The sequence below is a fragment of the Vidua macroura genome, chromosome 8, assembly GCF_024509145.1.
Source record: "Vidua macroura isolate BioBank_ID:100142 chromosome 8, ASM2450914v1, whole genome shotgun sequence".
NCBI classification, from domain to species: domain Eukaryota; kingdom Metazoa; phylum Chordata; class Aves; order Passeriformes; family Viduidae; genus Vidua; species Vidua macroura.
The window spans coordinates 29,056,964-29,078,646 of record NC_071578.1 but is presented as its reverse complement, the minus strand read 5'-3'; the positions used below and the strand labels follow the sequence as shown (position 1 = coordinate 29,078,646).

The 21,683-nt window shown below is 40.6% G+C and overlaps 1 protein-coding gene across 1 annotated transcript in view; it reads left to right on the top strand.

The window, feature by feature from the left end:
- The window catches only part of ANK3 (ankyrin 3), a 314,256-nt gene that overhangs the window by 275,127 nt on the left and 17,446 nt on the right, over positions 1 to 21,683 (top strand). The window contains exons 39-45 of the mRNA XM_053983225.1: positions 1,443 to 1,524; positions 4,820 to 12,505; positions 13,143 to 13,217; positions 14,068 to 14,199; positions 15,195 to 15,338; positions 18,125 to 18,797; positions 20,686 to 21,061. Of these exons, the coding sequence (XP_053839200.1) occupies positions 1,443 to 1,524; positions 4,820 to 12,505; positions 13,143 to 13,217; positions 14,068 to 14,199; positions 15,195 to 15,338; positions 18,125 to 18,797; positions 20,686 to 21,061 (9,168 nt within the window). The remainder of the gene's footprint in view (positions 1 to 1,442; positions 1,525 to 4,819; positions 12,506 to 13,142; positions 13,218 to 14,067; positions 14,200 to 15,194; positions 15,339 to 18,124; positions 18,798 to 20,685; positions 21,062 to 21,683) is intronic.

The window sequence follows — 21,683 nt, the reverse complement described above, 5'->3', positions numbered from 1 at the left end:
CCAAGTCAAATTTTGGCAAAATCAAGGAGAGTTTAGCGGATAATATTTTACCTCTTGGGGTAACACTGACACTGCTATGGTAACTTGTATTTCTGAGAAGGAAAAAGGTACTGCTGAGGACACAGTAGTGACCTTTAATATCTTACCTCTGTAAATAAACTAGATTCTTTCAAAAAAAGTAAACCAGTCAAGACCAATTTCTAAATATTGTGTTCAAATCTATTTTCAAATAAACCTCAGATATTTGCAGCTTAACAACCCAGTGTTTCATGGAAACTGCAACATTAGCTTGTCAGAAAACTGAGTGGGTTTTACTCATTAGAGGTAGTTAGAGATGAGATCATCTTGTAAAAAAACTACATAGGTCTTTCCAATTTACCTAGCAGCAATTTTTTTTTTCTCTTCCTGGTGGCAAATAAATAGCAGTTGTCACCTGCTGGTTAGAGCAGCTAAAAAAAACCACAAACAATGCAACCCAAAACATTCCTTACATGTTAAAAAATAACAATAGCAAAACTATCACTTTACCTCCACAGAATTTGTTTCCAATGAGTTATTATATAGCTATAATAATAGCTCTCTTTCTAAACAAACTGTATTTTTAGCCACATACTCAAGTGGGTTGATCTCTGAAGGACTATTAATATTAAAGACACCACACTAACAGCTATCGCACTGAACGCAGCAACTTATGAGGCAATTTATTAGTTAACAAGAGTAGTCTGCTTTCTAATCCACATCTTTGCATTTTGTGCATATTAAAAAAATCCCCTCCCATGCCTTTTTTTGTCCTTAATGTATTCACTTTAAAGCCCGTTGTACATTGTGGTGTGTGTGCTTTCGGGACAAATCAATCTGCGGGGCAATACTCAGTCGGTCACTCACTCTTATGAATGTTTTGTCTGTACCTGTAGTCTTTTGTGTTGACCTCCTGTTTCTAGCCAAAGGTAGTTTATTTTACAGAGAATGAGCAATATCACACCATTTCTAGTAGTGTGAAGCAGTTTATTAAGTGATAATGCAATAAGACAGTATGGAGATACTTTAAGGCAGGATAATGAGCTGCTTCTGCTATCTCAGCTCTTCTACCTCACAAGCAGAGGAATGAACCTGAGGGCTCACTTTAGGGTTGCAGTCCCTCCCTGCTTGCTCCAGAAGGGTGGTCACTCACAGCAGGTTTCTGTGCAGCCACGCTCCCTGCTCGGCAGTGCCTGGCACTCATCACACGGCACCCAGGAACAGAGGCTGGCTCTGCCCCCTCCCTGCCTGCTCGCCCAAATTCGGCTTCAGCATGCCACCCTGAAGCTGAATGGAAGCTTCCATTCTCCCTTGTGGGGTTGTGTGCCACGAAAAGCAGCCCATCCTGCTGAGGTTTGAGGACTGCTCTGTTCACACGGGGCAGTGATTCCCAAGGCCCTAAGTCCTGCTCTGTTTTATTGCAGACGGAGAAAGCTGACCGGCGCCAGAACTTCGTCTCCCTTGCTTTACGTAAGCGCTACAGCTATCTGACTGAGCCTGGAATGAGTGAGTTGCTCTTACCAAAGTACTAAACTGTGTAGATGTGATTGTTCATAAGAAGAGACATTTTTTCTATAAACGTTGTATTTGGTGTCATTCTGGGAAAAAAAAAAAAAAAGAAAGAGAAAAGAAAAACAAAAAAGCTGTCTAAAACGAAACTCTTGGATGGTCTGTGAACTCTTGTGTTGTGAGAGCTTGAAGAATCCTGACTGGCAAGTTATATGTGTTAGTTACGTAAAAATATAATAGTTTTTAAAAATGCAATGTAGTTCCAGAGTAGGAGGACTGCATATTGCTTTCAAAAAGAATCTCTTCCTCTCCCCTTTGAAACATTACAGAAAGATGCTGTAGAATGGAATGTTACACAAAAATTCAGAAAGCCACTCATATAAGCGCTTAAATGTTTAGATGTTTAGCCAAAATAGAGTCTCTCATATTTTATATTTTCCCTTTCTTTCTCCTCCCCTTCCCTTTTTCCTCTGTTCCCTGCAGATGCTTTTTATTCCCTGGCACCACACATTGCTTCTTCCTAAACATGTGTTGTTCCCCTTGACCAGACCTGTGGCATTCCTTTCCTCCCCAGTTAAATACAATAATGTATTTGGCTTAGCTTTTCTTCCTCACTTCTCCTCTCTGAGGTCAGCTGCTATTGTTCTCCATTTCCAGGCTTTTTCTTGCCTTTTTTTTTCCACCCTTTTGACCTCTCAGTTGCTACCCTGCAACAGACCCTTTGATATAATTCCATAAAATCCATAGACAAACTTCATCGGGTCTTGGGAGTTCCCACTGGATGGCTGCTGCTTAATTATCCTATAAGATCTGTGGCTTCTTTGGATCAGATGTGCTCCAGAATATGTTACACTTCTCAGGCCGGGAAGAAGACTCCAAGCATATAGCATCTGAAGAAGCTATCAGATCTGCTGAGACATCTTGATGGACTGTTAAGGTATTGTCACAGGCTTGATGGGAACTGAGAGAGAGGGAAAATGAAATTGCTGGACAGAAGGTTGATGGCTGTGTATATCGCTCACAATGAATTTTTTTCCCCCTCACTGGGCAGGGCGAAAAAAAGTCTTATTTATTCACCAAAGGTCCATTAAGTCTCATTCACAAGAAATTGGCAGACAGATTTTTTAGCTCTGCAGCTGCAAAAAGGAGCACAGAAGCAGCATCTTAAATGTCTCTGAATCTCTAATTTGACAGGCAAAAAAGAAGTTAGGAAGGCAGCCTGTGGGTTTGCTTGCCTCACTAGTCAGTTGTGACAGACCTGCTTGTGGTGGTGATGTGGGGTTCAGTAAAGACACGTCCTAACACTAACTGCTGAACAGGTTATTAGTTCTTTTCAGAATCATTTTGGGGTTTGTTTCTTGAACTCAAGACTCTATGAAGTACTGGTGACTGTTAGCAGTTACTGCTAATTAAATCTTCATAATAAATAATAGTATTTATAATATCTTCATAATAGTTGATTTAATGAAGTACATTTTGGGGAGTTTTTGGGGGTAGAAAAAAAGAAGTTTATTTCCACTTAAAAATATTGTAGTAAGGAAAAGTAGGCATTTCTTGATTTAGTCTGTGCCAGTCAGGCCTAGTACTCAAGCTCTCTTCAACATAAATGTTCTTATGAAGTATCACTAGCCATCCACACTGACTTCTGGGCTTTGATTGGCTTCTATAGGACCAGCACATTTCTCCTTGCAGGATACGGACCTGTGGTGCACTGAATATTCACTATTTTATAGGAGCGTGTGTGCTGTAACAGTTCAGTGTTAGCCTTTTTGTGCTTCTTTCACTGTGAGTTACTGTCTGTCTATAAGACAGATGAAGCAGGTTTGACAAATCATTAGTGTAACTTCAGAGAAAGGTATGTTGAATAAGTTCTTTGGATATTTTAGCTCCATTTCTAATTCCAACTTCAAAGAAAAAAAAATTCCTCAAAGTTGCTTTCAGTGTCAACTCTCTGAATGTTGTTGCTGTATCAGAGGATATGTTTGTGTAATGGAATTCCCAGAAATACTTTCTGACATGAGTGCCTCCTGTGATGCAAAATGTGACTGATGATGATTCTGTTCAAAATGCCTATGAATAAGCTGAGAGTTCCGGGGGGTTGATAACATTTAACAGGTTTGTCCTTGCTAGGAATTTATTTCATAATCTATTTTTCTTTGACTGCTTTTCTAATGTTACCTTTTGAGAACTGTAAAGTTGAACAGGTCTGTCTTTGAGCTGATACAAGAAATCTCCTCAAAAGGTACCAAGACACTACATCTTGTAGAAAAAGTGTACTCTTCTTTTAATGACCTCTTGTGAAATTATTTTGTAAGGTTTACGTATTTGTGCTTAATACACCATACAAAATGTATTAATCTGTGTGCTCGTTCTGACTTGACATTTGTGCATGAATAAAAACTGACTCAGTTGCTTTGCCTGCTCACGACTATCATATATCATACTTGCCATATTTCATTTACGACATATGCTTCTTAAAATCATTTCATGAAAAGTTTTACTTTAATTTTTACCAGACAAAAGGAATATTGCATGAGAAACAAATGCATATGTTCCTTTCTTTCTTTTTTCTTTTTTTTTTAGTATTGACTCAGAAAAGCTCTTGCTCTTATTGGCTTTGTGAGTGTGAAGCATATCCGAATTGTGCATGGAAGATATAGATTTGAATTTATTCCAGTTGCTTCACAGTTTGCACATCAATTGCCTGTCACTTAAAGGAATTTTGGTTTCTGCATGAAATAGTTCTGAAGTGGTTTTAAAAAATATTTTAGCGATATAATGTCATTTTACGCAAGTTTATATTTTTGTGTAGGATCAAATCTGAACAGAACAACAATAGAAATTATTAAACAGATAATTCTAATAGTTGCACAAAGCAGAGACATACCTAAACAGGCAAAATAAAGCTGATATGAGTATTTCAGAAGTCGCACATCAGAAAGTCAATAGGAAGTAAGAGAAGAAATTTTGATGTGGCTTTATTTTTACCTTATGGATTCCTTTTTTGTGTTTTCTGTTCTCCATTGTTTGCAGATTTGGTTGCTATGTGCTTTCTGTCTTTCATTTCATGTTGCTTTTTGGTTTGGACCAGTTATCAGCATATGGCTAGTTCCTAATTTTTTTCTTTCCTTTTCTAAATCTTCTTTTGCCTCTTTCATCCCAACTCATGCAAACAATTGTACTTGCTTTTTGTAATATTACAACGTTTACTGACCAATTTTCTTCTCTGGTCTCTCTGTTTTTCAACCATTTTTGTTGATTTTTATGTTTGATTTTAATTTAACAATTTAAGAAACAGTTGAACGGAGTGCAGGAGCAACAAGATCCCTACCTGCTACTTACTCATACAAGCCATTCTTTTCAACACGGCCATATCAGTCATGGACAACAGCTCCAATTACAGTGCCTGGGCAAACCAAATCAGGCTTCACTTCCTTATCAAGCTCTTCCTCTAACACTCCTACAGCTTCCCCATTAAAATCAATATGGTCTGTTTCTTCTACTTCTCCAATCAAATCCACTTTAGGAGCTTCTACCACATCTTCAGTTAAATCTGTTAGTGATGTAGCATCTCCGATTAGATCGTTTCGGACAATCTCTTCGCCAATAAAAACTGTGGTCTCGCAGCCTCCCTACAACATGCAGGTTACTTCAGGCTCTTTCATCAGAGCTCCTGCAGTCACAGAAGCTGCCAGTCTCAAAGGGCTGGCCTCCACTACCACATTCCCCTCTCGGACATCTCCAGTGACTACAGCAGGATCTCTCTTGGAGAGATCATCCATAACCATGACGCCTCCAGCATCCCCCAAATCCAACATTAGCATGTACTCTTCGAGCTTGCCACTTAAGTCGGTCATCACATCAGCATCTTCACTTTTATCGTCCCCTCTAAAGTCAGTGGTGTCACCTGCTAAGTCAGCAGTTGATGCTGTTTCATCCACTAAAGTTATGATGGCCTCGTCTCTCTCGTCGCCAGCAAAACATGTAGCTGGGCACACAGATGTACCATTGCTCAATGGGTCTGTGTCACCTCTGAAATACCCATCTTCTGCCAACTTGATAAATGGATCCAAAGCTGCAGGTGTTTTTCAAGACAAGATCTCTGCAGCTGCACATTCTGCAACTTGTGCCGCTAACGCAGTTGCTGACACGGCTGAGAGAGTGTTTTCAACAGCTACAACAATGTCATTTTCTCCACTCAGGTCATTTGTGTCTTCAGCACCATCAGCTTTCCAGTCCATGAGAACTCCTCCTGCAGGTGCTTTGTACACAGCCCTTGGGTCAATATCTGCAACTACCTCATCAGTAACTTCATCAACAATAACAGTGCCGGTATATTCTGTAGTCAATGTTTTGTCTGAACCAGCATTAAAGAAGCTCCCAGAGTCGTCTTCACTTACAAAATCAGCTGCTGCATTACTGTCACCTATTAAAACATTGACTACAGAGGCACGCACGCAGCCTACCTTTACTCGAACTTCATCTCCAATAAAATCATCCTTGTTTTTAGCACCCTCTGCTCTCAAATTGTCCACACCATCTTCCTTATCCTCCAGTCAGGAGATACTGAAAGATGTTGCTGAAATGAAAGAGGATCTGATAAGAATGACGGCAATATTGCAGACAGATGTCGCAGAGGACAAGCCGTTCCAACCTGACATACCAAGAGAGGGTAGAATTGATGATGAAGAGCCCTTTAAAATTGTTGAGAAAGTAAAAGAGGACTTAGTAAAAGTTAGTGAGATTCTGAAAAAGGATGTGTGTTTAGAAAGTAAAGGGTCGGCTAAAGTACCCAAAAGTGATCAAGGACACCTGTCTGAGGATGACTGGGTAGAGTTCAGTACAGAGGAGATTGATGAAGCGAGACAGCAAGCTTTGACAAGCCCTCCTATACCTGTTCCAGAGAAGGTCCAAATTAAAACTAAAACCATGTCGGAAAAGGATTATAGCTTGTCAAAAGTTATTGATTACTTAGCAAATGATATCGGTAGCAGTTCATTAACAAACATAAAGTACAAGTTTGAAGAGGGGAAAAAAGAAGGTGAAGAGAGACAAAAGCGCATTTTAAAACCAGCCATCGCTTTGCAGGAACATAAACTTAAAATGCCTCCAGCCTCCATGAGGCCTTCAACGTCGGAAAAGGAGTTATGTAAAATTGCAGACTCCTTTTTTGGAACAGACACTATTTTAGAGTCTCCAGATGACTTTTCCCAACATGATCAAGATAAAAGTCCCTTGTCTGACAGTGGCTTTGAAACGAGGAGTGAAAAGACACCCTCTGCCCCACAAAGTGCTGAAAGCACAGGACCAAAACCACTTTTCCACGATGTGCCCATCCCTCCCGTCATTACAGAAACAAGAACTGAAGTAGTTCATGTCATCCGCAGCTATGAACCATCTTCGGAAGATATTCCAGAGCAGAAGGCAGAGGAGCTACCAGCCTCAAAGCCTTCCCCTACATTTACGGAGCTGGAGCAAAAACCTTCTGGGTCCATTAAAGAGAAGGTTAAAGCTTTTCAAATGAAAGCCACTGGCAGTGAGGAAGACGACCATAAGTGCGTCCTTAGTAAAGGTGTCCGAGTAAAAGAAGAAACTCATATCACTACAACAACAAGGATGGTTTATCATAAACCTCCATGCACAGAAAGTACCTCTGAAAGAATTGAGGAAACAATGTCTGTTCATGACATAATGAAAGCCTTTCAGTCTGGACGTGACCCTTCCAAAGAACTGGCAGGTCTGTTTGAACATAAATCATCAGTAACGTCCGATGTAAGCAAGTCTGCTGAAACTTCACCACAACATGCAGAGAAGGACAGCAAAATGAAACCCAAACTGGAGCGAATAATAGAGGTCCATATTGAACAAGGTAATCAGGCTGAACCTACTGAAGTCATTATTAGAGAAACAAAAAAGCATCCAGAAAAAGAAATGTATGTATATCAGAAAGACTTACCTCGGGGAGATATTAACTTAAAAGAGTTGGAAAAACATGATGCTTTTCCTTGTTCAGACGAACAAGGTCAGCAAGAAGAAGAGGAGCTTACGGCCGAAGAGTCACTTCCTTCTTATCTGGAATCCTCTAGAGTTAACACTCCCGTGTCCCAGGAAGAAGACAGTCGCCCTAGTTCTGCTCAACTCATGTCTGATGACTCTTACAAAACACTGAAGCTTTTGAGTCAGCACTCAATAGAATACCATGATGATGAGTTGTCAGAACTAAGAGGGGAGTCTTACAGGTTTGCTGAGAAAATGCTTCTTTCAGAAAAGCTAGATGTGTCTCATTCTGATACTGAGGAGTCAGTTACTGACCATGCTCTACCCCTTAGTGCAGAGTTACAGGGGACTGATAAACGATGCAGAGAAAAAGTAGCTACTGCCCCCAGAAAAGAGATTCTCTCCAAAATCTATAAAGATGTATCTGAAAACGGTGTAGGTAAAATGTCTAAGGAGGATCATTATGATAAAGTGACAGTGTTACACTACACTGGAGATGTTAGTAGTCACAAACATGCAATGTGGATGCGCTTTACTGAGGACAGATTAGACAGAGGTAGAGAAAAGTTGATATATGAAGACAGGGTGGACAGGACTGTTAAAGAGGCAGAAGAAAAACTGACTGAAGTATCCCAGTTTTTTCGGGATAAAACAGAGAAGTTGAATGATGAGCTACAGTCTCCAGAGAAAAAGCAGCATAAAAAAAATGGCAAGGAAATACATTCTAGCCAGAGCTCTGCCAGCAGCAGCCCTGAGAAAGTTCTGCTCTCTGAATTGCCATCATCTGGGGATGAATGGAGTAAGGTGAAGCAGTATGCACATGATGGGAAGTGCTTTCCCAAGGTGGATGAAAGAAAAGCATCCAGTTTGCCCAGCAGTCCTGAAAAAAGGATATATGTGCAACCTGCAGAGGACTCTAAACGAACTATGGAACACAAAGGAAGTGCTCAGCAGACTGGAGTGCCTGAGACTGGGTTTCAGCTGAAGCAATCAAAGCTCAGCTCCATTAGGCTTAAATTTGAACAAGGTATAACTCCCAGAAGTAAGGATGTAACTCAAGAAGAAAAAAGGCTGGATGGTCAGTCCAAAATTCCAGTAAAAAAATTGCAAGAAAGTAAGTTACCAGTGTATCAGTCCTATTCAAGAGAGAAGCATGCAAAGCAAATAGAGGTCATTGATGGGAGTACAGCTTTGCAGAAAGAGGTGAAAATACAGGAAGACCTTGTTCCAGGTAAAGGGAAAGCTGTGGAAGACTCTCGTGCTTCAGACACACAAAGAACTGAGATGAGGAAAGGCGTGCCAGAATGCTTTTCAGAACCACGGGCAAAAGACCTGGTGTATGGCTCAGACTCAACAACGAAGGGACACTGGGACAAAAAAATCTATAGGACATGGGAAAGTCCTGGAACTTCTAACCATAAAACACAGAAGGAAAAGCTTTCACATGTGCTGGTTCCAGATACAGTAAAAGAAAACCATGTTGATCATGTTGAATCTAAAACTGACCAAAAAAGTGAATTTATCACTGTGACAGAGCACAAAGTGGCCTCAAATGGAATCCATTCAGAAGAAGTGAAGGAACTGACTGTAAAATCCCCCTCAAAAAGGGTTTTATACAGAGAATTTGTTGTCAGGGATGGGGAACGTAATGGTGAAGTGGCTGATAAAATATCCAAAAGGAAAGAAGAAATTGCTGTGTCCCATATTCCAGTCAGAATTGTTGAGGAGAAGAGAGCCATGCTTGATGGTGTCTATGAACTTTCAGCTAAAGTATCCCAATCAGCTGTGATTCAGGAGAAAGTTGAAAGACAGATTGATTATGTGGAAGATGAAAAAATAAAGCATTCAGAAGTCAGAAAAGTTACCAAGCAGCAGAGCTCAATAGGTCTAAGTCCTCCTGCTGAGGAAACAGAGCTATCCCCTAGCAAATCACCAGATTCTTTAGAATGTAGCCCAGGAAAGGAATTTCCTTCAAGTGACATAGTTGACCCCAGTGCTAGTGATTACTTGAATAAAGTTGCACCACTAGTAAGCACTGAGGGAGTAAAAGAAATTAAGACCTTACCTGTTTATGTCAGTTTTGTTCAAGTAGGAAAGCAATATGAGAAAGAGGTGCAACAAGGAAGTATTAAAAAAATTGTCAGTCAGGAAAGTAAGACAGTACAAGAGACAAGGGGGACATTTTACACAGCTAGGCAGCAAAAACAACCTCCTTCTCCACAAGGTAGTCCAGAAGATGACACGCTAGAACAAGTGTCCTTTATAGACAGCTCTGGTAAAAGCCCTTTAACACCAGAAACACCGAGTTCAGAGGAAGTGAGTTATGAGTTTACATCTAAAACACCTGACTCACTAATAGCTTATATCCCAGGCAAGCCCAGCCCTATACCTGAGGTGTCTGAGGAGTCAGAGGAGGAAGCAGAGGCTAAGTCAACATCTGTGAAACAGGCAGAGGTTGAGGAACCACAGATTGACAAAACATTACCTAATCTTATAAATAAGGACTCTAACAAAAGACCCAAAGGTAACAGAGTTGCCTATATTGAATTCCCTCCTCCTCCACCACTGGATGCAGATCAAGGCGAATCAGAAAAGAAGACTCATTATTCCACTGAGAGTGAAATGGAGATGACTGAAGTGAATTTGCAAGATGAACATGACAAGTGCCAACTGGCTGAACCTGTCATCAGAGTACAGCCACCTTCTCCTGTACCACCGGGAGCAGATGTCAGTGACTCCAGCGATGATGAATCCCTCTATCAACCTGTTCCGCTTAAAAAGTATACGTTCAAACTGAAAGAGCTGGAAGATGACCAGAAAGAAACCTCAAAACCCAAAGCCCCTGAAAAGATTGAGAAACAGAAAGAGTTAGGACATCCCACTTCTGGGAAACCCAATGAGTTTGACACTGGGCTTGATTCACCCCAGAATGATGTAGTGCAAAATGGGAGTAACAATGACCAGTCTGTCACAGAGTGTTCCATAGCAACCACTGCAGAATTCTCCCATGATACCGATGCGACAGAGATTGACTCTCTTGACGGTTATGATTTGCAAGATGAAGATGATGGTTTAACTGAGAGTGATTCTAAACTTGCAGGTCCGGCAGTTGAAACCAAAAAGGACGTATGGACTACAGAAGGCATTCTAAAGCAGACTGATCGCTGCTTTAGCCAGAGTAAGCTTGAAGTCATTGAGGAGGAAGGCAAGGTAGGCCCTGAAGAAGACAAGACGCCTTCAAAAGGTCCATCTTCTGACAAAGCTGGAGATAAGAGCGATAAGAAGTCAGGGGCACAGTTTTTCTCTTTGGAAGGCAGACACCCTGACAGGACTGTATTTCCCGACTCGTATTTCAGTTACAAAGTAGACGAAGAATTCGCAACACCTTTCAAAACTGTGGCCACCAAGAGTCTAGATTTTGACCCGTGGTCGAATAACCGAGGTGACGATGAAGTGTTTGAGACTAAATCAAGGGATGATGAGGCTAAGCCATTTGGTCTGGCAGTGGAAGACAGATCTCAAGCAACAACACCTGACACAACACCAGCCAGAACTCCAACAGATGAGAGTACGCCAACTAGCGAGCCCAACCCCTTCCCATTTCATGAGGGGAAGATGTTTGAGATGACTCGCAGTGGTGCAATTGACATGAGCAAGAGGGATTTTGTTGAAGAAAGACTCCAATTTTTTCAGATTGGTGAGCATACTTCTGAAGGGAAGTCAGGGGACAAGGGGGAAGGGGATAAAAGTACAGTCACTGCCATCACACAGCCACAGGCAGGGGACAGCACTGTAGAAACAAACCTAGAGAGACCAGTAGAAACAACAGCAGTTGAAAATAAGCCCGGCATCCAGGCCAGTGGAGATTGCATGGAGCAAACACTTGGTAGTAACTCACTGGAGAAATCATCGGCAGCAGTAAACGCTTCCAAAGTTGATCCCAAATTGCGCACACCAATTAAAATGGGAATTTCTGCTTCCACCATGACTCTGAAGAAAGATGGCCCTGGCGAAGTGACAGATAAGATAGAAGCTGTGATGCCAAGTGGTGAGGGATTAGAAAATGAAACTGTAGCAGTGATTGCGAGTTCAGCTTCTAGCCAGACGAGCTGTAGGCAAACAGAAAACACTGATTTTCCAAAAGATAATTTTAATAACAACAACAATTTGGATTCATCTGCTGTCCCTACAGATGATAGTACCTGTAATGTAGTGCTAAAAGAACATTTGGAACCGAAATGTTCCCTCCAGAAAGCTAATCAAGCGAAAAGCACTTCAGGAAAAGGTACAGGGACAACACAAGGACACAGAGTAAGAGATAAGCAAAAACCCCACGGAGAGCAGCAGAAGTCAACAGAATTGGTAGGAGCTAGAGGAAAATCAAAGCTTCCTGTAAAGGCCAGCTCAGTAAAACAAGTCTTTTCCCAAAATAATCTCCAAAGCAATACAGGGAGTAAAGTGAAAGAGGCTAGTAAGCCTGACAGAGCAAAACAAAATAATTCTTCTCCCTGTCTAGAAGCAAGGTCTAGGATTCCTGTAAAAAACACACATAGGAATAATCTAGCTAGAAGAACTCCAGCCCTGCCAAAACAAGAGCAGGTAGAGAAAGAAAAACCAAAACAACTTCCTTCTAAATTACCAGTAAAGGTAAGATCTACCTCCGTCACCATGACAACAGTTAAAGTAAAGAAAAATCAGCTTAGGGAGGTATGTAAACATTCTATTGAATATTTTAAGGGAATTAGTGGTGAGACATTAAAGCTTGTGGATCGTCTTTCTGATGAAGAGAAAAAGATGCAGTCAGAGGTCTCTGATGATGAAGAAGACAGTACATCAAGGAACACATCTTTATCAGAAGCCACTCAAGTTTACCTGCCTTCCATTACACCGAAGTCTGCTAGAGACATGAGAACAGAGGCAGCATCTATAAAATCAAAGATTGAAAAGGCCGACAGTGAGAGGAGGAGGAGTAAGAGGACTGGTGAGAATGAAGGCAGTCAGGTTTCTGGAGCTCTCATGGCTCACCTCGTGGAGATCAAGCCTAGTTTGTAAAACTTTCAACTTGTTGATCCTAGTGCATGAACTGTTGTGATTGCCTGTGGAGTGACTTAACTGTAGTTTTCATTCTGTCATTGTCATCTGTATGTGCTGTCTTATTCTCTTTTTTCTTCCTTCGAACAAATTCTGTACTGTAGAAAGCTAGTGAAGCATGCCAAAGACATTCATGTACTCAGAAATTGGTGTAACTCAGAAATTGAAAGATGTCTTTTGTGACAGTATATTTGTTCTGTCAAAGTAGAGAAAATAGACAATAATCTGGCCTTGGTGGTTTTCACCAGTAATTGAACAACTTGTCTACAGTCTAACAGCTAGATTGTCAGCATGTTTGGTTTCATTACACGACATCATGTAGTTTTACATTTTGGCTTTACACAGGTGAAAATCTAAAAGCTGTGAAAAAATTTTGTTTTGTAGGTTATTAGGTCACACAACCATTCTAGTAAACAATATAAGCACTGTCAACTTAGTCAATTAAAGCTATTATTTATAATAAACTATTATCCGGTATTGTGGTTTTCTGTGCAAAACCTTTTTAATTGAGAAATTGTAAATCACAGGTCCACAGAGTCCATGTGAACGGACAGATATAAGGATGGCAATTGTAGCTGATCACCTAGGACTTAGCTGGACAGGTAAGTTTTTCTGCTTTAATATTGAAATCAGGCTTTGCTATTGTATTTTTAGGTATTCTTTTACCAAAAGATGCAGCAAGACTGCGTCAGGCTCTCCCAAATTCACAGCCAGACCTGCTACCCAAAACGCACAATGTATTGCTGGGCAAAGATGCCTAATAGGAAATTATTCCTTGATCTTTCAATAAATCAAAAAGAAACTCAGAGAAAATAGCTAAATGGTTTTCCTGGCAGGATATTTTCCCAGGGAGCTGAGAGGCTCTACCAGCCTCAGCTCAGGGCTGCCTTTGAGGTATTTCCTGTCTCTGGGTAGCAGTTTTCTGCAAGCCCTGGTTGCAGGGAGCCCAGCAACCAGGCAAGTCGCTGCTGGAGGCTCTGCCCACCTGTAGCCCCCTGTGTTGGTGAGCAGAGCTGCCCTTCCTGGGCTCACAGCTGCAGCAGCCAGCTCTGCCAGGGCTCAGGTGACGACAGCACCAGTGCTGAGCTGCACAGGGTGCTCCCAGGGGAGTAACAATCAGGGGAAATTAACAGAGTTTATAAATTAGCAGTGATGAGGCAACCTCCAGGGAGGGCTTTTTCATCACGTTTAAGTGGCTTACTGAGTAGAAGTGTGATAATCGCTCCTAGAGGTGATTGAAATTCAAAATGATGCCTTAGGAAATTAAAGTGTGGGGATATAATGCCATGTTCATTGTTATCTGTAAAGTTTGTGTCAGGCGGTTTTGTTGATGTCTCTGCGACCTATGGAAGTTCATATTTTTAAGCTTGACAAGACAATTGAGGGATATGTGTTTTCTTTGGTGTTTTTGGGTTTGTTTTCTTTTCTCGCTTGCTTTTTTTGTCTTTTTAGAACTGGCAAGAGAACTGAATTTTTCTGTGGATGAAATAAATCAAATCCGAGTAGAAAACCCAAATTCTCTTATTGCTCAAAGCTTCATGTTATTAAAAAAATGGGTTACCAGAGATGGGAAAAACGCTACAAGTAAGTTCAAGTAGTTACTTTTATTGTTTAGAAGTTATAGCCCATTTCATCTGTTGCCAAGTTGAAGAAAAAATTATGAATGTCCTTCACAAACCATCAATGAAAAAAGAAGTTTCAGTTACATTTTTACCAGGAGTCAGAAATATGTCATTTTTATTCACTATATATGCAGAAGGAAATGATCTGTTCTCCACATCCTTAATTGATGGGACAGGTAATGAACTAAAGAAAATAAGAGGCAAAACTTTCCAATAGCAAGGAATGTGGAACATGGAAATGACTGCCTGGAAATTTAGGTGGTCTTACAGTATTGCTGGTCATAGCAAAAGACTAAACTTCTTCCTATGAGGAGTGATGGGGACACTGAATCTGTGCTGGTGATTCTGGGTTTATCTGTACATTTCACTTGAATTGCTCAAACTAAAAGAGAGGGGTTGATTTTTGTGTGGTGTTAATGGTGTTTGTTACCCTCCTCTGATCCACAAACTCATACACACCATTTGAGTCTCCTTTGATCTCTTCCACTGTATAAGTGATTTCCAGTATTACTGTGTTCTCACAACAGGATTATTGTAAATGAGATTTCATTATGTACTGCAGGAATACCCTTATATGCATTATTACCTACATGACTGCCTATTCTGCCTCAAAACAGAATGGTAAAAGGATTTTTACACTCCCTTTACACTCCAGTAAAAGGATATTTTGTATCAGTAGTAAGTAAATATGTTCTTTAAGAACTATCTGACCTTAATTTTTGTGCCTTTTGTGTTGTAATAGAATTATACTTGGAGAAAGTGTAGACTCTTAATAGATGTGTATCTTGAATAAGCAGGCAGCTCAGACAAATGCTGGGGTTTGCTAGAACCAAAGGCATTGGGACATGCCAGCAATTTGTAAGTAATACGATGTGAATGTAATTGAGAAAAATGATCACACAGTTCTGCAATGCTGAACCTTTTTCTGATGTGGTTGGTTTTTGTTTTTTTTTTCAGCTGATGCCTTAACTTCTGTATTGACAAAAATTAATCGAATAGATATCGTGACCCTGTTGGAAGGACCAATATTTGATTATGGAAATATTTCAGGCACCAGAAGTTTTGCAGATGAAAATAACGTATTTCATGATCCCATTGATGGTAATTGAATTCTGTAGTCATATTTAATTCAGTGACATGTCCAATAATACGATAATGTATAAACTAGACTTTAAAGAAAGATTGTAAGTTCTACAGGAGCAATAATTTAAAATGTGTAAAGGGGTTTTCTTCTCCTAAAGCATGATGTAATAGAATCATAGAATATCCTCAGCTGGAAGGGACCTATGAAGATCATCGAGTCCAGCTCCTGGCCCTGCACAGGACAGCCCCAGGAATGTGCCCGAGAGCATTGTCCAAACACATCTTGAATTCTGGCAGGCTTGGTGCTGTGACCACTTCTCTGTTCCAGTGCCTGACCACCCTCTGGGTGAAAAACTTCTTCCCAATATCCAGCCTAAACCTCCCCTGACATAGCTTCCTGCTGACTCGTGTTCAGCTTCCCATCGACTGGGGCTCCCAGTCTCTCAAGCCCCAGCCTGTACACACAGCCAGGGTTGCCCCATGCCAGGTGCAGAACCCAGCACTTGTCTTGGTTAAACTTGTATGGCTGGTGATTGCCCAGCCCTCCCTGCCTTGGAGGTGTCCACAGCTGCTCCCAATTTCCTATCATCAGCAAAACTTCCTTAGTACACCTTCAAGTCCTGCATCCAAGTCATTTATGGGGATATGCAGCTTGCGCATTAATAAATAATAAGTGCAGAGTCACACAAATGTGTGCCTGGGTAAACACTGGTTCCCACCAGCCTCAGTGTCACTTGACAAGACCAAGCTTTTCTCCTGCAACAGTTGTCCTTTGAGGCTTGCCCATGTCTATTTTTTATGTACTTGGTATTTAATGCTTGACAATTTACCTGGAAATATGTATATTCTTTGGCTTCTTGTGTAGATATGGAGTAGTAAAAATTCTTAAAGGAAAAAAAAAAAAGGAAGAACAAGGGGAAAAACGTGCATAGTATTCGCATGGAACAAATTAATGTGCAGTTTACTACCAAGCCTCTTTTGAGACCTGTGAACATCGATTGCTTTATGATTTTCACTTGGACCATTTCTCCAATGGCAGTAGAAAAATAAGAAAATTGTTTTTTAGTGCATGAGTGAATATCTTTTTCAGTCTACTAATGGGCAAAGTTGTGTAATAATTTCCTCTTGGAAGCTGTATCAACTGAAATCAGAACTGTGCAGGTTAAATTTGTGTCAGATTAAAAGCAAAAACGAAATTCTCCTGTAAAACAAAATTTCCATGAAAGTGCTTATTATTTATCAGTATATTGAAGATGCTAAATGTTGACTTTTGTTTCAAATGTTAGATAACAGGCACTGGATTATTACTTTGATTTTATTTGCTTGTATTATAAATAGCTCCTTAAATAAGATTTATTTTTTTTTTGTAAGTAGCATTTGTTTTGGTTTTCGTAATTTGTTCAATTATGTTTTGGCTTTCTCTGTATTTTAATAAGCTTTTTTTTTTTTTTCTTCAGAGCATATGAGCTCAGTGTACCTCCATTATTGAGCAGCATTGCTGGTCATTGAATCATTGCACTACAGAAATAGTTTTCTGTTGACATTTTAAGAAAGTTGCTCTTGAAATGTTGCTTGAGCCTTTTAATAGTAGCATCAATGTTTTTATGAAAAAAGCGCTTCTCTGCAGTTGCTTTGTGTCTCTCCTCTTCTCTGAACCTTCCTCAAGCTTCCTTTCCTCACCAAGACCAGACCTCCTTTGCCTTTCTCTCGGCTGGTTCAGGAAACAAAGCCCCAAGCCCTGTTGATGTACCTCCCCTTGCAGGCAGCACACTGTCCAGTTAACCCCACAGCATGTGTTTTTTCCTTTCCTAGGTTGCCCAACCTCATTTGCCAGAATGCGAACTTAAGGTTTTGTTGCCATTTTTTTATGTGTATACTCAGTTTAATCCTTATGTATGGTTTTTTTTTTATGTTTTCATCAATTTTTCTTTTCTCTTTATTTGATCAGTGTATCTGATTGTACCAATGTCACCAAGATCACCTCAATCTTCAAGATCACCAAGATCTCCTTACTCACCACAGTCCTCTCACCCGAATAACTTCACTGTACCTGAAATATTCATATAGCTCTCCCTTGTTTGTTCTTTTATCCCTTTGTTAACTTCCTTACTTTAGTTTTTTTATCCTGCTGTGTACTTAGATCTACTATCTTTTAGTATCCTCATTAGGATCCATTTCTATTCTTCATTCTTCAACTAGTCCATTCTTGTACTCTGTGGTTAGATTGGAGGTATATGCTAGTAACACTGTATTTCTGGTATTGTATATTTTTATATAAAAGCATATTAAAAATGTGGACTTGTTTTAGAAAGAATACCACAAAAAAGTGGCTGTCCTATGTTGTGATCTACTGCTGTCTTTAAAATCTGTTCATTAAATTTCCAAATTAAAAAAAAAATAAAAACTTGGAAATAAAGATTTACACAATATAACTGCAAGAGATTGTCTTGTGTGTAAAGGGACAAACACCCTTGTCCACATTTAATTTATTGCATGCCTATAAGACAATCTGCTATAGCTTGAAAATGTTTTAAATGGCTGCACAAGCAATTGCTGAAAACTTTACAGACTATTAAAAAAATAGTCAGAAGTACTGGCTTCACTGTAATATTCACTGGCAGTACTCATCTTTGTTCCATTTCTTTAGGACAAAGTAACAAAACCTATCAGAACTGCATTGGTTCTTATACACCAGCACCTCCTTGTATGTTTCATACTTTATGTAACCCATGAATCATTTGGCATTTGCTTATTTGTTGCTCCACGTTTCATCCCAGTCAGTCCAAATGTGCTGTCTTCCTTAGGTTATCCCTCCATTCAAGTGGAACTGGAAACTCCCACTGGGTTGCGCTTTGTGCCGCCCACCCCTTTGCACCAGGACGATTTCCTTAGCGACACCTCTAGCCTAGAGTCACCCCTTAGAACTCCCAGTAGACTGAGTGACGTGTTAGTGACCTCCCAGGGACACGTAGATGGTACAGCAGCAGCACCGCCAGTGGTGACTGAAGAGGACACTTCACTGGATGACAGCAAAGTTGATTTCTCAGTGCCTAGCGAAGGAACACCTAAAGGTATTTCCATAGGCGAGAGCCAGTTGGAGGAAGTGGACCTTAAAGATTTTCCACGGTATCTCGGTAGTTATGGCGGGATATCCAAAGATGCTAAACAAAGGCAGAGTGAAGAGACTAGTAAAAGAGGAATGAGGACTGAACAGCCTGAGAGAGAAAAGTCTGGTACTGATGAGGAGATGACGGCAGAAAAGTTTAAGTCTCTGTTTGAGGACATTCGTCTGGAAGAAGGAGCTGAGTCTGAGGAGATGACGGAAGAAAGAGTGTGGTCAATTCTTAAAGGTGTTCAACAAGCAGAACGCGAAATGTCTTCAATTACAGGTTGGCAGCCTGACTCCTCCAGCGTCTCCGAGGCGCCGACGTCGGGACGCAGGATAGGCGGCAGCCTGCTGGATCGCTTGGACGAGAGGTGAGCACCCCTGCGCTGCAGCGTGCGTGTCAGCAGGCTGCCCATGCTGCCTCGGCCACCAGCAGCACTGCTGTTCTCTGCTCTGTGAGAACATGTCTATTTGCTTATATATACATTTAAAAGAAAATCTTGATTTGGCCTCATATATATTTGTCTTTTAAAATGTGTATTTATCAGGTTTCATTCTCGATATAGGCATTTGAGAAGTATTTCATATTATCTTTAGCAGGTAATGTTTCATTTCATATTCTTTATCTTGTGTATTTCTATTTCTAATTCATCTCAGTGGTGCACAGATGTAGCTGGAATCAAGAACATTATCTGAAACCACAATACTACATTACTCTTATTTTTGAGCACCTTTATAGTAGTCATCCTTTCCATTTACATCTCTTTGCCGTCCCTCAGATAATTGTTACTTTTCCCATAAGCCAGTTTTTGAATTGTCACTTTTTATAACACTTACTTCAAGCATATTATGTCATGCTAACTTACTAGACTTTTTAAAAGACGAGTTACGAGGCATAAGAAGGTTAGGATGGTGATACCAAACCCGCCTAGTCCTGTGTGTTGTCTCCCAGCAGTGGCTGCAGAGGAAGGAGAGGGGATCTATGCGCTGCACTCTCCCAAGCTCCACTTGTCTTTGGCATAATGACCTGCTGAGAGGGATGCTTTCTGTATATTTATCTTGAGTGCTTTTCTCTTGTACGAGCTTTTCCAGCCGGCCCTTGGACCTCCTTAAGCTTTCCACATTGTCAATATGTGTTGTGCTGTTCAGCCCTCCTGTGCCTGCTGGGCAAGGGGTTCCTGTGATCACTAATTGAAGGAGCCAGGTCTGCAGGAGCTATAAATCAGCACAGAATGATTATCTGCACAGTGATCATTTGTCTGTCAGCACTTTACATCCTCTGCATCTTTGACTCAGGATGTTTTAAGGTTCAAGGTAGCATTAGATACTCTCTCATCAAATCCAGTGAGAATTTGGTCATTGATTTCAGCAAATGCTGTAAAGCACTTGAACTACTACTGATGTGATTCCTGTTGTTAAGCAAGTGTTGTTATTCTGCATTTTATATTGTGTTAAATTAGTAAAATAGATCACTTCTGGAAGTAAAGGGGCTTCCTTAAGAAGATACCAATTTCTGGCTAGATGAATTCACTTTGCTATCTTTTGTAAGAGTTTTGCCAGCAAACAGCTGGTATATTTTCATATGTCATCATTACACAGTCATAGTTTTCAACATAAAGTGAGAAAAATACAAAGGAAAACTGTTTATCAGAAGTGCAGGGGAAACCTCTCCATAGGTAATCTGACACAAAATTCTGGTCAGCTTTTTATGTTTTTGTAACCTTCCTTGCCTTTGGCTCTGCATATTATTGAGACTCTGCAGCATCTAAGGACTTATTTGCAGATTTTTCAAAAGGCAAGACCTATCTGGAGTACAGATATTGTACTTTGGGGGAAAAATAACTGGTAATTGCATGGTACCAGATACTTTCATCACCTCTTTGATTAGAGAGAGGTTTAAAAATAAGTGCCTTGAGGCTTTAGCTCATGATTATACAAGAGAACTGGTAGGTTTTCTGGTTTGTTTTTTTTTTTTTCTCTTTTTACTCCCCTCCACCAAGTGGAAGGAGATTAACATAAAACATTTGGACTTGTTTCCAGTGTCCACCGTATTTTCATTGCTTCTGAAATGATGCCACGATACAGAAGACAAGGTTGTTAAACAGATTGATGTCTGCAAGTGGAATCTAAAGTTTTACTTTTCTCTGTGTGAAATGTATGGGCTCAGACTGAAGGTTCAGTAAAAGGCTTGGTGCTTTGCCCTTCTGCCTGTGATTTAAGCCCTGAACAGCTGTCTATTCCTTTCTTTTTTGCTTGTAGTTCGGACCAATGTCGGGATTCTGTTACCTCATATGTCAAAGGAGAAGGGAAGCCAGAAACAAATGGAAGCCTATCTGAGTCCACATCAGAGGCAAAAACTAAATCCTACATCCAGGAAGCTTTAAATGATGTGGGAAAACACAGTGACAAAGAAGTCCTGAAAACCAAGTCCCAGATCTCAACTGGTACTGATGAGCAAACATTATCATCAACAGCATATCAGAAATCTTTGGAAGAGACCAGCAAGCCAACAACAGAAGGCAGCAAAACATCTGTGCCTGTCAGTGTGAAGAAGATGGGCTGGAGTACTTCTGAGGATGGCAAGCCAAGAACAAGCATCCAAGAGGAGGAGGGAGCAATAATGTCTGAACAGAAGGTACAGTATGTCCTGTAATAATTAACAGTGTGAGGAGTCCCTGTTGCTTGACATATTGGTTGACAAATTTTTTTGTGCGACTTGTAATGTTGTTCATGACAGGGTTAGGGTTTTTTTTTTTTTCTTATCCTTCCTTATGCCTTTTCAGTTTATTACTGAACTGAGAAAAATGGAATTGAGAAAAATACTGGAAATTTTTGTGTTGTGAATAGAATAGGGTGGAGTCAGGCAGGGGAGCCAAGAAGGGCTGCAAAATGCCCTCCCTGCCTGGCCCTGAGCCCTGGAAGAGGTTAGAGCAGCCTCTGGGAGCTGTCCTGCATCGCTGGGGAACAGCCCCTTCCCTGCCATGGCATACCACCTATGCAAGCAGTGCCAAACAGCTCAGCCGTACTCCATCTGTTTCCACTAAGGTGTTGCCACCGGCTTCCCACTCTTCCTGTGACATTGAAGCAAATGATAGGAGCAAAGAAATATAGGGACCCTTTAGGCTCTGTCTTGCTCTTTTTCTCCAAAACGACCTGCATTTTTTTTTCATGGCCTTGCTCATCCCAGTTTTAGAGTCCATCCAGCCAAGACAAATCAAAAGATTTTTAAATGTGTAAAGCATTTTTCCAGGTGGTGG